Raw genomic sequence first — 20,922 nt, forward strand, 5'->3', positions numbered from 1 at the left:
GCACTCCAGGAACAGGGTTGGAGTGAAAACCTACAGGAGGGTTGCACTCCAGGAACAGGGTTGGAGTGAAAACCTACAGGAGGGTTGCAATCCAGCAACAGGGTTGGATTGAAAACCTACAGGAGGGTAGTGCTCCAGGAACAGGGTTGGATTGAAAACCTACAGGAGGGTAGTGCTCCAGGAACATGGTTGGAGATCCCTGTATTAGACCCTTGAGAGTTGTACTCACTGTGGTGTTGTCCAAGGTCTGGAGCTCTCACACGATGTGACCACCATACGGCTTCACCCTGGCCCCTGGGTCACATACATCGCAACCATGGGCAACCACCATGAGAGACACTTAGCATCCATGATGTTGATGATGTTTGCTCCCAAGTCAATGACACAAACAGCCAATAGACGGAGCAGGTACTGTATGATGAGGTGAGGATGTGTGGCTACTTGTGAGAGCTTCCTAGGGTTTTATATAATGCTCTACTGTCTATGCCAGGCGGGGATTCTCACAAGGAGCCATTCGACTTTGTCCAAGGAAAAGGATGTCCTGATCTTGAGATCACCACTGTGGTGTTAAAAAGAGTTCCCATCAAGGCTAGAACTCTCGTATAAGATAAATACATGTCAACTAGTGATTTAAATGTTGTTTTTTACATTTTAGTACTTTAGTAGACTTATCCAGAGCGACTTACAGGAGCAATTAGGGTTAAGTGCCTTGCTCAAGAGCACATCAACAGATTTTTCACATAGACAGGCTCAGGGATTTAAACCAGCAACCTTACGATTACTGGCCCAATGCTCTTAACCGCTAGGCTACTTGCCACCCAGGCATGGGGTTTACGAACTAAGTTAGTGGTGCAAGTATAGGCCAGGGTTTCCCAAACTCTTTGTTGGGGCCCCCCCTGGGTGCACATTTAGGTTTTTGCCCTAGCACTACACAGCTGATTCAAATAATCAAAGCTTGATGATGAGTTGGCTATTTGTATCAGCTGTGTAGTGCTCGTGCAAAAGCCAAAACGTGCACCAGGGGGGCCCCAGGACCGAGTTTGGGAAACCCTGGCCTAAGCCAGGGAAAGTGTAGCCCTGTGAATCTTAATCACACAAAGTCTATTATTTGTCAGGGAATACTATTTGTATATCAGTGATTCTACATCTCACTTTGCTCTAGCTGATCCTTTTCAACAGACTCAGAAGTTGTTGCTAAAAATGGGTAAATTAGGGGCAGTTAAAGGGGAGAGTCAATGAAACCAACCATGGAAGTTTATTGGACTGTCAAGCCAACATCTTAAAGGAAAGCTCCACCCAAAAAGCATCTTTTGGTATTTCTTTCATTAGTCCATTGTTGATATAGTCCCAAAATGTTTTGCATGTCAGCAATCAAGTTAAAGATATGTAACTTTCGGGCCTCCCGGGTGGCGCAGTGGTTAAGGGCGCTGTACTGCAGCGCCAGCTGTGCCATCAGAGACTCTGGGTTCGCTCCCAGGCTCTGTCGTAACCGGCCGCGACCGGGAGGTCCGTGGGGCGATGCACAATTGGCCTAGCGTCGTCCGGGTTAAGGAGGGCTTGGCCGGTAGGGATGTCCTTGTCTCATCGCGCACCAGCGACTCCTGTGGCGGGCCGGGCGCAGTGCACGCTAACCAAGGTTGCCAGGTGCACGGTGTTTCCTCCGACACATTGGTGCGGCTGGCTTCCGGGTTGGATGCGCGCTGTGTTAAGAAGCAGTGCGGCTTGGTTGGGTTGTGTATCTCTCCCGAGCCCGTACGGGAGTTGTAGCGATGAGACAAGATAGTAGCTACTAAAACAATTGGATACCACGAAATTGGGGCGAAAAAGGGGTAAAATTCAACAACAACAAAAAAAAACAAAAAAAAGATATGTAACTTTCAAAATACAGAAATCTGGCACAGTCTGACGCCAACGCCAACTTCTGAGTCCGTTGGAGAGGATCAGCTTGCACAAAGTACTACAAAGTACTGTATTCCCTATCAAACAGACACGCACAACCAGATTGATTGGAGAGAGCTTTCCTACTGTATGATTTTCTATCTGCAGCAAACCAGCCTCATGCTGGAAATACCAGTAAAAGCAAAGTGCCAACAACCAAATAGCACTAGACTCAGAAAAGCTAACAAAATCAGGATGCAAGTTCAAAACAGAGTCACCGTTTTGAGCATTCATACCACAGATTCATGCCACAGACATTAGACATTGGGCTATTGGGCTTCAGTAACATCTTGTTTTGTTTGCATTTCAAGAAAATATGCAGACAATACAATTCGAAGTGCGAGAATAGCATTACCAAGGAGTCCCATTGTGGTGTCAGGGAATACTATTTGTACTGATATACTATTTGTATATCAGTGCGTCACACAATCTCTTTTCAAAGCATGAATGTGTGTGGATAGCCTTGGGTCCGTTTCCTCTCTGTCCCCTCTCACTCCTTACTGTTACTGTCGTAATACAGTCCCATGGCCCCAGGTTAACACTAGAGGTCACTGCCAGGCGACTGTCAAAAGCCACTGCTGCTATCCTTTCAGTCGCCTTATCCCTAAATATTATTAGACAGTCAGCCTATCTGTTCCGTATCAAACTACTGCAATGTCTGGTTGCTTGTGGTCTTGATTTCGGTTTCAATACTCTATCTGTAGTTATTTGAGCGCAAGCCACACATTTCAACCTTGAAAATAGATATGTTTTATCAATGGAGAGCAGAACTGTTTTTGTTTGTTGTTATTTATATCAAACACTTATTAGTATTTCCCAGAAAGCTTTGCAGTTGACTTTAGTTCAATGTATTTGGCTTCATCCTTCCATTTCACTGACTTACTGGTTGTGGTAACATGTTATTTTTAATAGGACATGAGACATTCAACAAAACAAGAAATAAAACAGTTCAGATGAAATGACTTTTATTCTTTGACACCCATCGCTTGGTCTATTTCAAATGAGTCCTGTATACAGTACTATATAGTACTGTCTAACTGTATACAGTACTATATAGTACTGTCTAACTGTATACAGTACTATATAGTACTGTCTAACTGTATACAGTACTATATAGTACTGTCTAACTGTATACAGTACTATATAGTACTGTCTAACTGTATACATTTTAAGGATATAGCGTAACTTGAACTGACTATTGCCCATAACACGGACATTTGGGTAGAAACGGAGTACCATGTCAGAGTTGGGTTCAGTTCTACTAATGAATTAAAGATACCGTTTTAAAACTGTTGTTTTATAATATAATTTGTTCAATTAATTAGTTGAATGTTCATTTTCTGACCAAAACTGAGAAGTAATTGCCTACTGGAAGTATCATCCAACTGCAATAGTGTCTTTTATCATGGTATAATAAACTAATTAGGCCTAATTGCATGTGTTGATTTGAACATTTACATCCTGCACATGTTATAGAGCTGAGGTCCCCTCAAAAAAAAATGTATATTAGCACTTCATCCAATGGAGCAGTCATAGGCCTACTGGCTACCATCCCTCAGCTTCTGAAGTGGTTTGTGCAATATAGTCTAATAAACGTTGGTCGTTACTCTGTTATAGGCATGAATGCCTGGTAGAAAGTTAGTTCCACTCAGCTTAACTGCATCGGGTGCTATTCTTAGAAACCGATCCCGATGGGGGGTAATTCCTGTCCATATGACTGAGGAGTCACCCTTAGCGTGCCACGTCTAAAGCTGTAGCTTATGGTTTATCTCCCCTTGGCTCAGCCTCAATCCCCCACCCCCACCACCCCCTTTGCCCAATGTTTACTTTCCTACACCCCGGCTTAGAATATAGTCAGAGGCAGATGGGGTGTTAGTCTCCAGCATGAAGGCGAGAAAGGCATTTAAGGGGCGTTGGCATTAGGGTCTCACTCTGCGCCCGCATGGCTCTGACTCCTGTTTGGATGGTATGTGGTGTCATAATCGTCATCAGAGTCGTCCGAAGGCTGTGGTTCGAAGCAGCCATTGAACTTGCGCCGCAGACGTTTCTTGAGCTGGAAGGTGCGTACACCCGGGCCTATAGTCTGGGTGTATTCCTGGGCCTTGAGCTTGGCGTAGTAGTCTGAGAACTTGTTGAAGAGGATTGAGATGGGCATGCCGTTGAGGATAATGCCAAAGGAGATGCAGCCAAATGCCACGCAGCGACCCAGATAGGAGATGGGCACCACGTCACCATAGCCCACAGTGGAGATGCTCACCTGTAGGACGAAGAAGGAAATGGTCTTGTTATGTCCATCTCAAAGAACATTTTAGTCAAAGCCACATACTATACAGAACACCAGGGGTACTCAACTACTATTAGAGAAGGTCTGGTCACACAGATTTCTGAGATGGCAAAGGTCCGGATGGATATTGTCATTTATCATCATCGTAGCAAACCCCCACATCGCGACCCAAGCTGTTTAAACTGTTTACACCCCTCTTGTTGGCAGAGAGAAAAAAAATTGCCGGCAATTCAACACATATTTTCATGTCTTATGTGTGTTCATGTGATAAATAAATTACTCAACTAAATCAATGTGGCCCCCTGGGGGTCGAGGCCCCTGGTCACGTAATCTGGCCATGATAACTAAGATTTTGATAGCTGGATAGCCTAACTATACCCACTTAGCTAACATGGCCGGTAGTTAATCAAATGGACATTTCTGACAGGTTAAAAATAGCACTCTAAGGCCTGTCAATGAATAACATTACAAGAGGAAAAATTCCCATGCACTAACAAATTAATTCCACCTTGTGCAGCCATTCTACTATTACAACTCTCAACAGCAGTAAGTTGAAAGCCTGATTGAGTTCCTAAAAAAAATATTTATACATACAAGTCAGCACCCGCTGTCCTTATTAATGCCGTTTTAGTCAGGTCTGCCAGGTGAGTATAGTTGCGCTACAGCCTGGTTTCTTTTGCTGACAACGAAAAGACAGAACATACTGTATATTTTCCCTTGACTCAGAATCCAACTAAGTGAAGGAGACAGATCTTGAGAATAAGCGTGATACTAATCTAGGTAATTATGGTAGTTGATCATGATGTTAGTTACAGCACTAGTCATGTACAGTATGTCAGGTCCGGAAATACTTCTGGGAATAACAAGGACCAATTCAACCTCCAGGGATCCAGGAACCAATCCAACTTTTCTAATCAGTCTTTAAACCATGGTTTGAAACGAAAGGCATTACATTGCATTAGACGAGATTAGACACGTAAAAGTTAACAGCTGCCGGGAGATAAAGTCTATAATGTCCTCCACCAAAGAGGAAGACACACAGACTATGATGCATGAACACAATGTCATTGCCCCATGTTTGGAGTAGCAAATAAATCCAATGAAATGTGGCAGATTACATTATTATACTCTGAAATTCTAAAGTCAACAAAGTATATTTGTCATCACTCGCAGTTGAAAAGCCTTGTTGACCCTGTTTCCTCGTGATGAAAGTGAACCACAAATGTATCCTTTATATATACCGCCACTAGCTACATCAATTGAGAGAGTTAATATGAGGAAAAAGGCTGAAAAAGCCATACGCAAATACAGTGCCCTTTAACCTATTCCACATTTTGTTTTGTTACAGCCTAGATTTCTTCTCCTTCATCTACACACAATACCCCGTAATGACAGTGAAAACATGTTTTTAGACATTTTTGCAAATTTAATGAAAATGAAATACAAAAATATCTAATTTACTTTGTAGAATTACCTTTGGCAGCGATTACAGCTGTGTGTCTTTCTGGGTAAATCTCTAAGATCTTTCCACACCTGGATGGTGCAACATTTGGCCATTTTATTCTTTTCAAAAATCTTGGTCAAGTTGGGTGTTGATCAATGCTAGACAACCATTTTCAGGTCTTGCAGATTTAAAGCCAAACTGTAACTCGGCCACTCAGGAACATTCACTCTTCTTGGTAAACAACTCTAGTGTAGTTTGGCCTTATGTTTTACGTTATTGTCCTGCTGAAAGGAGAATTAATCTCCCAGTGTCTTTTGGGAAGCAGACTGAACCAGGTTTTCTTCTATGAGTTTGACTGTGCTTAGCGCCATTCCATAGATAAAAAAAGAATACAAAAATCTATCTTAAACTCCCAGTCCATAAAGATTACAAGCATATAGCATAAGCCCATAACATGATGCAGCTACCATTATTCTTGAAAATATGGAGAGTGGTACTCAGTAATGTGTTGTATTAGATTTTCCCCAAACATAACACTTTGTATTCAGGACAGAAAGTTAATTGCTTTGTCACATTTTTTTGCAGTATTACTTTAGTCCCTTGTTGCAAAGAGGATGCATGTTTTTGAATATTTGTATTCTGTACAGGCTTCCTTTTCACTCTGTCAATTAGGTTACTATTGTGGAGTAACTACAATGTTGTTGATCCATCCTCAGTTTTCTACTATCACAGCCATTAAACTATAACAGTTTTAAAGTCACCATTTGCCTGCAACTGAGTTAGTAAGGGTGCCTGTATCTTTGTAGTGACTGGGTGTATTGATACACAATCAACAGTGTAATTAATACCATGCTCAAATAGATTCAATGTCTGCTATTTTATTTTTACCCATCTACCAATAGGTGCTCTTCTTTGCGAGGCAACCTCCTTGGTCTTTGTGGTTGAATCTGTGTTTTGAAATTCACTGCTCGACTGAGGGACCTTACAGATGTGTATGTGTGGGGTAGAGAGATGAGGTAGTCATTCTAAAATCATGTTATACACTATTATTGCACACAGTGTGAGTCGATGCAACTTATTATGTGATTTGTTAAGCACATTTTTACTACTGTAATATTTAGGCTTGCCATAACAAAGGGTTTGAATACTTAATGACTCAGGTTTTTAAAATAATTGTGAACATTTTGAAAACAGAATTCCACTTTGACATTATGGGGTATTGTGTAGGCCGGTGACAAATGCATTTCAATTTAATCCATTTTAAATGCAGGCTGTAACACAACCAAATTTGGAAAAAGTAAATGGGTGTGAATACTTTCTGAAGGCACTCTACATTATCCAACTCATTAAAAACAAAAGTCAGGGAAGTATTTTTGTCATCCTTCCCCATTGGTCATGAAAAGCCTTGTTGGGCCTGTTTCCTCGTGATTAAAGTGAAACACAAACAGGAAATGGATCCTTTATGTATACTGCCATTGGCACCATCAATTGAGAGAGTTCAAATAAGAGTTAAAAGGATGAAAAATCTATACTAGAAGTGTCAATGAACAGGAATGCCATATTATATCATAGAAAAATAACTGAAATTTAGGGCATACTATACAGAACACAAAACATATAGAGCCCTCAAACTCAACTCTGCACTTTGAAGACAATTCCCACTGCTTTTTTTCCATTGTTCCCCTCTCATCAAGCATTGATTTAAACCTGGGATACCCGGTGGGTGTAATTAATTATCAGGTCGAACAGAAAACCAACAGGATCCGGACCTTGTAGGTTAAGAGTTGAATACCCCTGATATAGAGTTTATAAGTTGTTAATATGGAGTTGATAAGTTGTTTACTCACTGCGGCCCACCACCAGGCATCAGGGATGCTGCTGAAAGGGGTGCCTGGCTGGTCCAGCTCCACAGAGTGCATGAGGGCCGAGAAGGTGAAGATGCCCATGATAATGAACAGGAATAAGCAGCACACCTGCTCTCTGCACTGCCGGATGGTGAAGCCAAACGCCCGCATTCCAGTGGAATGCTTTGCCAGCTTGAGGATGCGAAAGATGCGCATGAGTTTGACCACCTTGAGCACCTTGCTGACTTTGCTGACCCTGGCCATGGTCTTCAGGTCCTCCTGGGCACCAGCATCATCAACATCTGTGAAAATCTCAAAGATGATCTGGATGAAGTAGGGCATGACGGCCAACAGGTCCACAAAGTTAAGGCCGCTTTTCACAAAGTGTTTGATGTCGCAGGTGGTGAGTAGCCGCAGGAAGTACTCAAAGGTGAAGAAGACGATGGAGACGATCTCCACACACTCCATGTAGGTCTTGCCGTAGATAGTGTACTTCCTCAGCTCCTTTACCGTGTTGAGGGTCATGGCCACGATGGAGATGAGGACGAAGAGGCTGGAGAACACGGCAAAGCCCTTGGCCGCTAAAGAGGAGTAGGGGTTCTCCATCAGGTCCCAGAGGGCCTTGCGGAACCCTCCCAGGAACATGGTCTTGAACATGGCCTCCTCATCCCTGTGGGCCGGCTTGATTTCGTCGATCAGCTCCTGGTTGACCTTCAGGCCATCTTTGATCTCATCCACCTTCTCCTCAAACAGCATGCGGCAACACCTCGGAGTGTCCCTCATGCGGAGACCCCAGAAGTTCATCTCCTCCTCGAAATTGAGCGGACACAGACTCTCCATCACCCACATGACGTTGCTGCAGTAAAAGTGGAAGATGTAGTGGAAGAAAGTGGGGTCCCGGTCAAAGAAGAACTCATTTTTACGGACGGAGTAGTCGTCGCAGAGTGTCATCCTCTTCACAGGATCGGTACAGAGGGCCAGAGAGCCAATCCTGGTTTTGGGGTAGCGGAGAACCAGATGGATAGGTATGTGAAAGACTCTCCCACCGACATTGATGGTGACTATGTTGGATTGTCTGGCGACACGTTTTTCTTTCTCCTCCCTTTTCTTCTCGGGCCCGTTCTCCTTCAGGACTACTGTCTGAGTAGCAGGGTTGTCCAGGTTGTCCATGGACGTCCATGCTTTCACAGAGCTCTCCTGTGCAAAGGGGAAGGTAGCGTCTGGTTCTTCAATGCTCTTGGATAAGCTGGTGTTCAGCTTCACGCTGGCAAACAAACTGGAGCGCCGTTTTTTCAGCTTTTTTAGGTGATGGGGGTTTTTTGAAGGTTGTTCCATTGTACGACCCCTCAGAGGGCAGGAAATTTTGAGAATGATCAATCCTGCTCACCTAGTGAAAGTTAAATCAGTAAAGACCTTACCAACAAATCCAATACGTCACACGTTTCACATTCCTTGACACAAAGAGCAACAACGGCAAGACTTTCTTCTTCCTTTTCCTTTCCTTACAAATTCAGCAGGGAGAGAAAAAGCTACACCGTGTTTGATTCAACGTGCAAGAAGATCAAGAGCATGAGTTGGGGATTCATCCTCCTCACTGATTCTCTAATCCCATTGCTGTTCTTTCTGTCCTAACGGAAGTTAAAAATACTGTCCGGGAGGATTAGTGTTGTGATTTAAGGATTTGGTGCTGGGAGGAGGGAAAGGCAGAGCAGAGACAGCAGTCACCCATTTGTGACAAGGCTATTAAAGGCTTACAGGTACATGCAGTTCAAACTGAAAAGGAATCCCAGTAAACGACAACCTTTGTATAACTTCACATCTATGCCTTTTCCAACCTCCACTTTTTTCATGTGAATCACAGGAGAAACCAAATTTGGTTTATTACACTGGCCTAGACAGTATTTATACCTTAAAGCAGCAAGCTGCAGTTGCTATATACATTTTTGGACTTAAAGCCTCATGCAGTCTTTGTAATTGTATTTTTAAATCACTGTATGTCTAATAAATCACTGTATTTATTTTATGAAAATAACTCCACATACTGTATGTATTTTTTAAATAATTTATTTCCCTAAGCCTTGTTTGGTCCTTGAAATGCTCAGTCTGATGGCGTTAGAATTTACATACACAGGCCTGATTGGCTAATAGGATGGTCTAGAGCCCACCCCCTTACCCAAATGAACAGTCATTGGTCTATAATAATCAGATCACGTTGTGAAGTCACGATATGGGCCAAAAGTTCCATCCCGGCTAAACAGGCTGAAATTCCTTAATGATTTATTTTTTTAAACAGCTCTTACACAAAAATAACATGATCATAATTTTCACAATTTCAGAGTGTTTTTTTGACCTAATAGTGTGGAAATATATACAAAAAAAATTAAACTGGAATATCACACTTAACTGCAGATTGCCCATATAAAAACATAGTGGGGAAAATCATTTATCAGAACTATGGTCATGACTGAATTGCAAGAAGCACACAGTTTAAAAATAGAGTTATGGTCGTGTAGGCCTACATTGTATGTTCATTATAGTCCGGCACAGTCTGCAAGCTCCACTCTGACATCTATCTGAAATTTGAAATGTACTCTAGGGCAGAATATTACAATGGTTTTATAATCCAAAATGTCCAAACATTCTAAACTTGATTGGCTACTGTAAGAAAATGACAAGAAAGTTGGTAAAGGGAATGAATATTTTATCCACCACAGCAGAGAGAGACAAACAGTCAGGTAGAGGCAGACCCAGAAAGACCAACCGCTTAGGACGGAAGGAAAATGAACTAGATTCAGCTGAGGGACAATTTCTTTCATGAGTGGAGGGTCAGGGGGTTGGGCTTGTTGTGGTCAATTTGCAAACAGATATAATATTTGACTAAAATATAATAATTTCAAACCTTGCTAACATTTGTATATGATCACATACAGTTGAAGTCGGAAGTTTACATACACCATAGCCAAATAAATTTAAACTCTGTTTTTCACAATTCCTGACATCTAATCCTAGTAAAAATTCCCTGTCTTAGGTCAGTTAGGATCAACCACTTTATTTGAAGAACGTGAAATGTCAGAATAATACTAGAGAGTGATTTATTTCAGCTTTTATTTCTTTCATCACATTCCCAGTGGGTCAGAAGTTTACATACACCCAATTAGTATTTGGTAGCATTGCCTATACATTGTTTAACTTGGGTCAAACATTTCTGGTAGCCTTCCCACAAGGTTCCCACAAAATTAAATTGGGTGAATTTTGGCCCATTCCTCCTGACAGAGCTGGTGTAACTGAGTCAGGTTTGTAAGCCTCCTTGCTCGCACACGCTTTTTTCAGGTCTGCCCACAAATTTTTAATAGGATTGAGGTCAGGGGCTTTGAGATGGCCACTCCAATACTTTGACATTGTTATCCTTAAGCAATTTTGCCACAACTTTGGAAGTATGCTTGGGGTCATTGTCCATTTGGAAGACCCATTTGCAACCAAGCTTTAACTTCCTGACTGATGTCTTGAGATGTTGCTTCAATATATCCACATAATTTTCCTCCTCCTCGCAAAGTTCAAGGGGGCCGAATACTTTCGCAAGGCACTGTATATATAAAAACACACACACACAAACATATATATATACTGAACAGAAATATAAACACAACATGTAAAGTGTTGGTCCCATGTTTCATGAGCTGAAATAAAAGATCCCAGAAATGTCCCATACGCACAAAGCTTACTTCTCTCAAATGTCTCAATTTGTTTACATCCCTGTTAGTGAACATTTCTCCTTTGCCAAGATAATCCATTCACCTGATATCAAGAAGTTGATTAAACAGCATGATCATTACACAGGTGCCCCTTGCGCTGGGGTCAATAAAAGGCCATTCTAAAATTAGCAGTTTTGTCACACAACACAATACCACAGTAGTCTCAAGTTTTGAGGCAGTGTGCAACTGGAATGCTGACTGCTGTAATGTCCACTATTGCTGTTGCCAGAGAATTGTTTTCTACCATAAGCCACCTCCAATGTTATTTTAGAGAATTTGGCAGTACATCAAACCAGACCATGTGTAACCACGCGAGCCCAGGACCTCCACATCCGGCAATACTAATCTAATGGTCATGACTGAATTGCAAGAAGCACACAGTTTAAAAATAGAGTTATAGTCGTGTAGGCCTACATTGTATGTTCATTATAGTCCGGCACAGTCTGCAAGCTCCACTCTGACATCCCTACCGGCCAAACCCTCCCTAACCCGGACGACGCTAGGCCAATTGTGCCTCGCCCCACGGAACTCCCGGTCGGTTACGACAGAGCCTGGTCGCAAACCCAGAGTCTCTGGTGGCACAGCTGGCGCTGCAGTACAGCGCCCTTAACCACTGCGCCACCCGGTAGGCCCACAATTGCATTTTATCAATACCGTGACGAGATCCCTAGGTCCATGGCCGTGCCATTCTTCCGCCTCCATCACCTCATGTTTCAGCATGATAATGCACGGCCCCATGTCACAAGGATCTGTACACAATTCCTGAAAGTGGAAAATATCCCATTTCTTCCATGGCCTGCATACTCACAAGACATGTCACCCATCGAGCATGTTTGGGATACTCTGGATCGACGTATGACAGCGTGTTCCATTTCCTGCCAATATCCAGCAACTTCACACAGCCTTTGAAGAGTGGGAAAACGTTCCACAGGCCTCAATTAACAGCCTGAACAACTCACTGCGAAGGAGATGTGTCGCGCTGCATGAGGCAAATGGTGGTCACACCAGATACTGACTGGTTTTCTGATCCATGCCCCTAAGGAATCTGTGACGAACAGATACATGACTGTATTCCCAGTCATGTAAAATCCATAGATTTATGGCTTAATTTATTTAAATTGACTGATTTCCTTACATGAACTGTAATTCAACAAAATCTTTGAAATTCTTGCATGTTGCATGTATATTTTTGTTCAGTGTATTTTTGCTCAGAAAACTTGGGCCACATAAAATCACTTGTGGGACAAATTTGGCCTGCAGGCCATCAATTGGGGAACCCTTGTTTAGGGTAATATTGGGCTTATGTACCGATTCACATCAGCATAACACAAGCCAATATAGGCTACTACTGTTGTCCAGTAGTAGCCTAAACATTTTTATTGATGTACTGTATATTTGTGTCATTACAAATGCATTTGTTATGTCTAGTCCATTGAAATTCTACTTTCTATCAATGTCAAATACTCCACACAATGCTTTAATTAGTTTATCAGGCTTTGTCTTTGCTATTTTAAAATATACCTATAATATAACATTTTATTATACAACTATCATTAGAAATCAAAGGCAGTACATTGATCATTCATATAATCAGAGATGGTGCTTCTCAGTTCCCCCACCCCCTATTTTACGGAGTGGAATGAAACAGGGATAATATAATATTTATGTTGCCGCTTTCAAGTGATAGTCAAAACTCGGAAATGTCCGACATGCTAACTGGCTGAACGCAGCACATGTATTACTATAAACATTTAACATGTAGGAAATGTCAGCGTTTCCTAGTTCAGTTTCATAGTAGAGCATATGAATGCGGCATGAATGAACCAGTTTACCGGAACTGGAAATGTACACTTATTTTACATAGGCGATGTTTTTAATTCAGGGAGATTTGTTTTTAAACGCAGGTCAGGTACAATATAAATAAAATATAAAGTGTGTCGATTTATTAAGAGGTTAAAATATTTTGTATCACAGCTTGAATATATACTGTACTGCGCACCACGTGACTTCCTTTCCGGTCTAACCTGACAATATGGATGCCAGCCGCGTGCAGCCGATCAAGCTTGCTAGAGTAAGAAAACCCAATCCTTTGTGAAATATCTTAAATACATGACTATTTAAATTCGTAAATACTAAGTGTTTCATTTGAGCTCATTTTTGGTAAGTTACTACCACGTTTATACTTGAACGGAGCATCGGTCCTCATTGCTCGGTGGCCTGCGCGTGCTGGGAGTGCTACAGCAGCCATTTGCTAGTTACTGTAGCTAACAACTCGATAGTTAGAACAGGCTCTTTAGTTTCCCCCTCTCGTTACATCGGTTGTGTAATTATCTGTTTCAATTTCTTCTCCAGGTCACCAAGGTGCTCGGGAGAACGGGTTCCCAGGGACAGTGTACCCAGGTATGTTACTACATTCTGAAAAAGCGAATTTTAAGGTTTTGGCTTTCTAGCCAACTCAACCAGTTGAGGAGAATGTCAAGTTAGCTAATGGTGACGTATTGTGCAGAAAACTAGTCCTTGAGCGCTCACATTCTGTAGTTCTTCTGGCTATGCTACATGCTAATGTCTAAGATTGTCATGTATAGGTAGACTGTTGGTGGCATTTGAGGTCACTAGTCGGCCAGCTAGCTATGTAGCATTTCATGGAAAATCCAAAGTAATGACAGATGTTGTGCGTCTCATCCCTGAGAAACTACACTGAACAAAAATATAAACGCAACATGTAAAGTGTTGGTTCCATGTTTCATGAGCTGAAATAAAATATCCCAGAAATGTTCCATAAGCGCAAAAAGCTTACTTCTCTCAAATGTTGCGCACGCATTTGTTTACATCCCTGTTAGGGAGCATTTCTCCTTTGTCAAGATAATCCATCCACCTCACAGGTGTGGCATATCTAGAGGCTGATTAAACAGTATGATAAATACACAGGTGCACTTTGTGCTGGGGACAAAGGTCCACTCTAAAACAGCCTCACAACCGCAGTCCACGTGTAACCACGATAGCCCAGGACCTCCACATCTGGCTTCTTCACCTGCAGCATGGTCTGAGACCAGTCACCCGGCAGCTGATGAAACTGTGGTTTTGCACAACCGAAGAACTGTCAAACTGTCTCAGGGAAGGTCATCTGCATGCTCCTCGAGCTCACCAGGATCTTGACCTCACTGCAGTTTGGCGTTGTAACCGACTTGAGTGGGGAAATGATCACCTTCGATGTCCACTGGCGCTGGAAGTGTGCTCTTCACAGATGAGACCTGGTTTCAACTGTACCGGGCAGATGGCAGACGATGTGAATGGCATTGTGTGGGAGAGTGGTTTGCTGATGTGACCAGTGTCCCATGGTGGGGTTATGGTATGGGTATTGGAAGCTACGGACAACTAACACAATTGCATTTTATCGATGGCAATTTTGAATGCACAGAGATACCGTGATGAGATCCTGAGGCCCGTTGTCATGCCATTCATCCGCCGCCATCATGTTTCATAATGCACGGCCCTATATCGCAAGGATCTGTACACAATTTATGGAAGCTGAAAAGGTACCAGTTCTTCCATGGCCTGCATACTCACCAGGCAATGTCACCCGTTGAGCATGTCTGGATTAGAGGTCGGCCGATTATGATTTTTCAATGCTGATACCGATTTATTGGAGGACCGAAAAAAGACGATACTGATTAATCTGACTATATATATGTATATGACAATTACAACAATACTGAATGAACACTTTAAACTTAATATAATACATAAATAAAAAATCTTAATGAAACCTGTTCAATTTGTTTTAAATAATGCAAAAACTGTTGGAGAAGAAAGTAAAAGTGCAATATGTGCCATGTAAAAAAAGCTTACGGTTTAAGTTCCTTTCTCAAAACATATGAAAGCTGGTGGTTCCTTTTAACATGAGTCTTCAATATTCCCAGTTAAGAAGTTTTAGGTTGTAGTTGTTATAGGACTATTTCTCTCTACCATTTGTATTTCATATACCTTTGACTATTGGATGTTCTTATACACTATAGTATTGCCAGCCTAATCTCGGGAGTTGATGGGCTTAAAGTCATAAACATCGCTGTGATTCAAGCATTGCGAAGAGCTGCTGTCAAACGCAGGAAAGTGCTGTTTGAATGAATGCTTAAGAACCTCCTGATGCCTACCACTGCTCAGACTGCTCTACCAAATATTAAATCAGACTTAATTATAATATAATAAACACACAGAAATACAAGCCTTAGTTTCCAGATTTGACCATATTAAAGACCTATCATTTCGAAAACAAAACGTTTATTCTTTCAGTGAAATACGGGACTGTTGTGTATTTTATCGAGCGGGTGTCATCCATAAGTCTAAATATTGCTGTTATATTGCACAACCTTCAATGTTGTCATAATTATGTAAAATTCTGGCAAATTAATTACGGTCTTTGTTAGGAAGAAATGGTCTTCACTCAGTTTGCAATAAGCCTGGTGGCCCAAACTGCTGCATATACCCTGACTCTGCTTGCACAGAACGCAAGGGAAGTGACACTATTTCCCTAGTTAATATTGCCTGCTAACATGGATTTCTCTTAACTAAATAGGCAGGTTTAAAAATATATACTTGTGTATTGATTTTAAGAAAGGCATTGATGTTTATGGTTAGGTACAACAACAGTGCTTTTTTCCGCAAATGCGCTTGTTAAATCTTCAATCTTCACCCATTTGGCGAAGTAGGCTGTGATTCGAGGATAATTTGATCATTTGCAACGCGGGACAAGCTAGTTAAACTAATATTATCAACCATGTGTAGTTAACTAGTGATTATGTTAAGGTTTTTTATAAGATAAGTTTAATGCTAGCTAGCAACTTACCTTGGCTCCTTGCTGCACGAGCGTAACAGGTGGTCAGCCTGCCATGCAGTCTCCTCGTGGAGTGCAATGTATTCGGGCGTCCAAAAATGAAGATTACCGATTTATGAAAATATCAAATCGTCCCTGATTAATCGGCCATGCTGATTAATCGGTCGCCTTGTACGACAGAGCGTTCCAGTTCCCGCCAATATCCAGAAACTTCAAACAGCCATTGAAGAGGAGTGGGACAACATTCCACAGGCCACAATCAACGGTATGATCAATTCTATGCAAAGGCTACGTCGCACTGCATGAGGCAAGTGGTCACAAGGTACTGACTGGTTTTCTGATCCACGCCTCTACCATTTCCCCCTTAAGGTATCCGTGAGCAACAGATGCATATCTGTTTTCCCAGTAATGTGAAATCCATAGATTGGGGTCTAAATTATGTTCGGTGTAGTTGGCAACTGTCAATGGATTGATACAAATGCACCAGTTCGCTAAACACTTTTCAGATGGGATCTGATTTAAATAGTATTTAGGTCCCTGTCAAAGGTTGCAGACAGGTCTTTATGAAATAGAAATTAAATTAAGATATTATGCGGTACAAATACATTACAGTAATTTAAACCCAGTAAGCTACGGTCCTGTTCATGCTTTACAGTTTGTAACAATTTATGTATTACAATGCAAATTAGATGCTTCACACCCACACAGCCTCGGCAAACGGCGTCGTCGTGGAAATGGGGGTGGCGAAACGTGAATTTGAAAACATGTAAACGATTTATCACAGGTGACGCGACAAATGATGGATGCTAACACCCTAGTTATGGTTTTAACTGTAAATCATGACCCCAATGTTAATTTGATTTAAAAGTAATCAACAGTCCCATGTTTACTTTTTTTGAGAGCTATGAGTCTTACATATCAGTCTGTTATTTCAGTCTGGCAACAGTATGGTGTAAAGTGACTGAAATGCATCGACGGTATTGGTGTCGGGCAATGTTGTATGATCTTCTGTGTAGAAAATAACATCTTTGTTTTCCGCCAGTCTGCTTTAGTGTCTGGTCTTGACCACTCGGTTCTAAGGTCTTGTGGGCATAGTAGAGGGAAACGTTACGCACTCGTTCCAAAGTCTTTTTCTGTGATGGGTCATATTTTGTAGCTTAAACCATTCAAACGATGGAGCCACATTTTGTAGGAATAAAACTAAAACCACTGTTTATTAGGACCGCATCTAGCAGCTACCGGAGGTTACTGACTTAACCTCGGTTCTATGAACCAAGCGCAGATTCTCTTGCAATCCCTAGTTTGGTGAAACCTTGTTCTAATGTATCCTGCCTTTCTCTTTCAGGTCCGTGTGGAGTTCATGGATGACAGCAACCGGTCCATCATCAGGAATGTGAAGGGGCCAGTCAGAGAAGGCGATGTGTTGACACTTCTGGAGTCTGAAAGGGAAGCCAGGAGGCTACGATAGGTGTGTACTATTGTTCATACAAAGCTGGAGCCGGCAACTAGATTAAGCCACGGGCCGATTTGTCAGAGCAGATAGTCGGGTGACCTAAACATAATTATAATAATTTTTACACTTCAAATTGACCTCAAGTAAGCCCAAAACAAAATTGTATTTGGAATAATTTCATACCTTATGTAGAAACAACCGTATGAAGTATTTTTTTAAATTGGGGGAATACTTTAACATGTTTTTTTGCATTCTTTTTCAACTGAATTTTTCCACTTTAACCTGAACTTAGATTTCAAGTATAGTAAGGGCCTTCAAATGTACTCCTAGAAAGCAGTTGTGTGCACATGGTTTTGCTTTAACCTTATCACACCTGGTTCAGTTAATCATGGTACTGAGGCGCAGTTGTGTTTATTTATTTTTATTTAACGGTGCAAGTCAGTTAAGAAAAAAATTCTTATTTACAATGAAGGCCTACACCAGCCAAACCCGGATGACGCTGGGACAATTGTGCGCCGACCCTATGGGACTCCCAATCACGGCCGGTTGTGATACAGCCTAGAATCGAACCAGGGTGTCTGTAGTGACGCCTCTAACACGGATGCAGTGCCTTGGACCACTGCGTCACTCAGGAGCCCAAGTAGGGCTTTTAGACTGCCACCAGTGCAAGTACACACACTGATGTAATGTTCTTGGCACCATGGCCCTTGAGGGAACTCAGAACGACTCACTACAACCACTAAAATTACTGCCTCATAGTATGTAAATAATGGTGTAGGTGGACTGGGAAATCATTCAGCTCTACTTCCATGTGTATCATCCCAGGGACAAGTTGAGGTCGTTAGTATTGTGTCCTTGGGTCTGTTATTTAGTTTTTTCAAAGTGTTAGCTATGTGCCTAAATTCATGAATTCCCACCTCTTTCCTTGCAGTGGCCGGGGAAGATGTGAGATGCCAAACGAAAGCCTGTGGAGATGACACCCCATCAGTACACCTGAAAATGGCCCCACGTCTCACTTGTGCAAAGTTAATGAAATAAAATGTTGTTCAAGGTGAAGATTTGTCATTTTTCTGTTCAATGGCCAACGTGTAGACGTGTTCTGAGATCTGTACTTGGTAGTTTATTTTAATGTACTCTCTTTTCTAGAATATAGTATTAATGCCAACTTGTGATTTGGATGATCTTATTACGACATACAATTCACACCTAGTACTGCAAAAAAAAATACAGGTGCTGAATTTGAAGTGCAGGGAATGAAGTAGAAGCTGTCATCACTGGAACCATGTGATGTACTTTAAATTGTCTCTGGAATGTTCTGCTGTGTTTGAATTTCAAACTGAAACATGCCCCCTGGGTAGATTTCAAATAATTGGATTGGATGAAATCTTCACCATGTTGCTTACACCTATTAATAGTTTCAGATCTACAGGGTTGGGTAGGTGGGGCATGGGTGAACTTCAGCCTGTACTTGGACTATAGGAGTATGCAGTGGACTAGTGCCACTGTATTAAATATTGTATGGTCATTAGATTAAAATATTTATCAAGTGGAATGTGATCAGTTTGTACATCATGGAACACTGCTGTTTCAGTTAGGATTCGGTCAGGCAACAAAACCCAGTCTAACGTCCTTACTGCTCCAATATCTAGAATGATTGTAGAGCATTGTAGCCTCGCAAACCACCATGATCTCACAAGCTTACACGATTGTTTCACTGGTGTAAGCTCAGTGAGATCAGGGTGGCTTTTGCAAGGATTCCATGATAGACTTCACCTATCCTTTTATGTCATCAGGGTTGACTTCAGGTAAGGAAGGCTGTATGATGCTGTGGTAACATATGGGTATTGGCCTATGAAAGGGGATATTCCTGACACCATAGTACAGTATCGTGCTGACATTGAAGTATCCAATTTTGTTAGACTATCATCTCAAGTCTGTTTATCAATCGTATCATAATGTTAATGGCAAGTGCCAAACATTTCCTAAATTTCCTTGTTCAGGGTTTTCCAAACTGTCCTGGGCCCCCTCCCCAGGTGCATGTTTTGGTTTTTGCTCTAGCACTACACAGCTGTTTCAAATAACACTCATCACGCTTTGATTATTTTAAGCAGTTGTGTAGTGTAAGGCAAAAACTAAAATGTGCACCCAGGGGTGGCACCAGGACAGTGGTAAACCCTGCCCTAATGTGTTGCTGTGTGGACTAGCTTTCTTCAGGGTAGACGTGTTCTATATTTTTTTTTAGCTTGTCCTTATAGCCCTTAGCCATACCCAAATGTAGAGTTTCAGTGCTCCAGAGTCTTAAATCAAATACTTTATGCTCAAATCTTATTTACTATAATTTCTGCAAACATTTAGCCTACCCTTTTATTTTTGAATGTTTATCGACAAACTATCGTTGTGGAAGTTTAAACCATTTTCTGTCTGAGTTGCCAAATAGTTCTAACATGTCACGAAACTACCCCGTTACTGCTGTTGGAGTTATTTGTAATGATGAAATGTCAAGTTCATGTTGAGTTCTCATGTCCAGTAGAGGGAAGCATCGTTCCTAGTTTAATTCCAGGAGGACTATTTTCGGTGTGGTCTCCAGATGGAATTTTGTTTACTGCCACAGAGTTATTTTTACACCAATTTGTTACATGAAAAATCACAACCATACAGAACTCAAACTCCCTGTTTGCAATATTTAGGGCCAGATACAAGCAAACATTCAAAAGACTGCAAAAAAGTACAACTTTTCATCAAAATGCAAGTGTGTTTTGGATTGTTTCACACACTAAACAGTGACTTAAGTTGTGAAGTGCACTAACAGTATTTTTCTGCAGTGCTGGTTTGAATTCCAGTCTCAGTGGGCAGTTTGAGTGATCTCAAAGTATTCCTTTTGCTGTGTACCTTTTCAACACCTCTAGTTGGTTGTAGGTGAAAACATTCTGTTGCCTAACTCTTACGTCTGACCTATTTCCAACAACTACTGTAGATGGACGTACTGTTTGTGCTATCGTCTTTTGAGACCAAAATGGTCATTTATGAACGTCATCTAAATTGATCTTGAGTGACTTTATTATGCTTCCGGATACTGTGACAAATGTCACACATTCCTTTAAATCATTTATGTCTGAACTCCGTTGTCTATCATTGCCTTTCATGCTTTTGAATGTCTCATTCTTCTTATCTGATCAAATGTGATTTTTGTTGACTTCTGGTAAATAATGATGATTATCTGATTCATTATTTTCACAATGTGAGCTCTTATGTAACTTTATCACAATGCTGTGTCTTGTTCAAGAGAGGGCATTTGGCGAATGTGGAAACCATTTTGAAAAGTAGGTTAAAAGGATGACAGAAAGGACTTGTCTAGACTAGTACAGCAATGCACCTG

General features: G+C 41.5%; 2 protein-coding genes across 2 annotated transcripts; one reads left to right on the forward strand and one right to left on the reverse strand.

Moving 5' to 3' along the window:
* Nucleotides 1–3,720: 3,720 nt before the first annotated feature.
* Nucleotides 3,721–9,078, reverse strand: LOC139377283 (potassium voltage-gated channel subfamily V member 2-like). Its single transcript, XM_071120289.1, has 2 exons — nucleotides 7,514–9,078; nucleotides 3,721–4,195 (listed from the first exon to the last, which is right to left on the reverse strand). Exons 1-2 carry the CDS (start codon nucleotides 8,843–8,845, stop codon nucleotides 3,866–3,868), a joined length of 1,662 nt encoding a protein of 553 aa, XP_070976390.1. The 5' UTR covers nucleotides 8,846–9,078; the 3' UTR covers nucleotides 3,721–3,865.
* A 4,164-nt stretch (nucleotides 9,079–13,242) lies between these two features.
* On the forward strand, nucleotides 13,243–18,602 carry LOC139375928 (small ribosomal subunit protein eS28). Its single transcript, XM_071117896.1, has 4 exons — nucleotides 13,243–13,333; nucleotides 13,615–13,662; nucleotides 17,439–17,561; nucleotides 18,478–18,602. The coding sequence occupies exons 1-3, from the start codon at nucleotides 13,295–13,297 to the stop codon at nucleotides 17,559–17,561; spliced, it is 210 nt and encodes a 69-aa protein (XP_070973997.1). The 5' UTR covers nucleotides 13,243–13,294; the 3' UTR covers nucleotides 18,478–18,602.
* The last annotated feature ends 2,320 nt before the right edge of the window (nucleotides 18,603–20,922 follow it).

This window comes from Oncorhynchus clarkii, chromosome 20, assembly GCF_045791955.1.
Source record: "Oncorhynchus clarkii lewisi isolate Uvic-CL-2024 chromosome 20, UVic_Ocla_1.0, whole genome shotgun sequence".
Classification (NCBI taxonomy): Eukaryota; Metazoa; Chordata; class Actinopteri; order Salmoniformes; family Salmonidae; genus Oncorhynchus; species Oncorhynchus clarkii.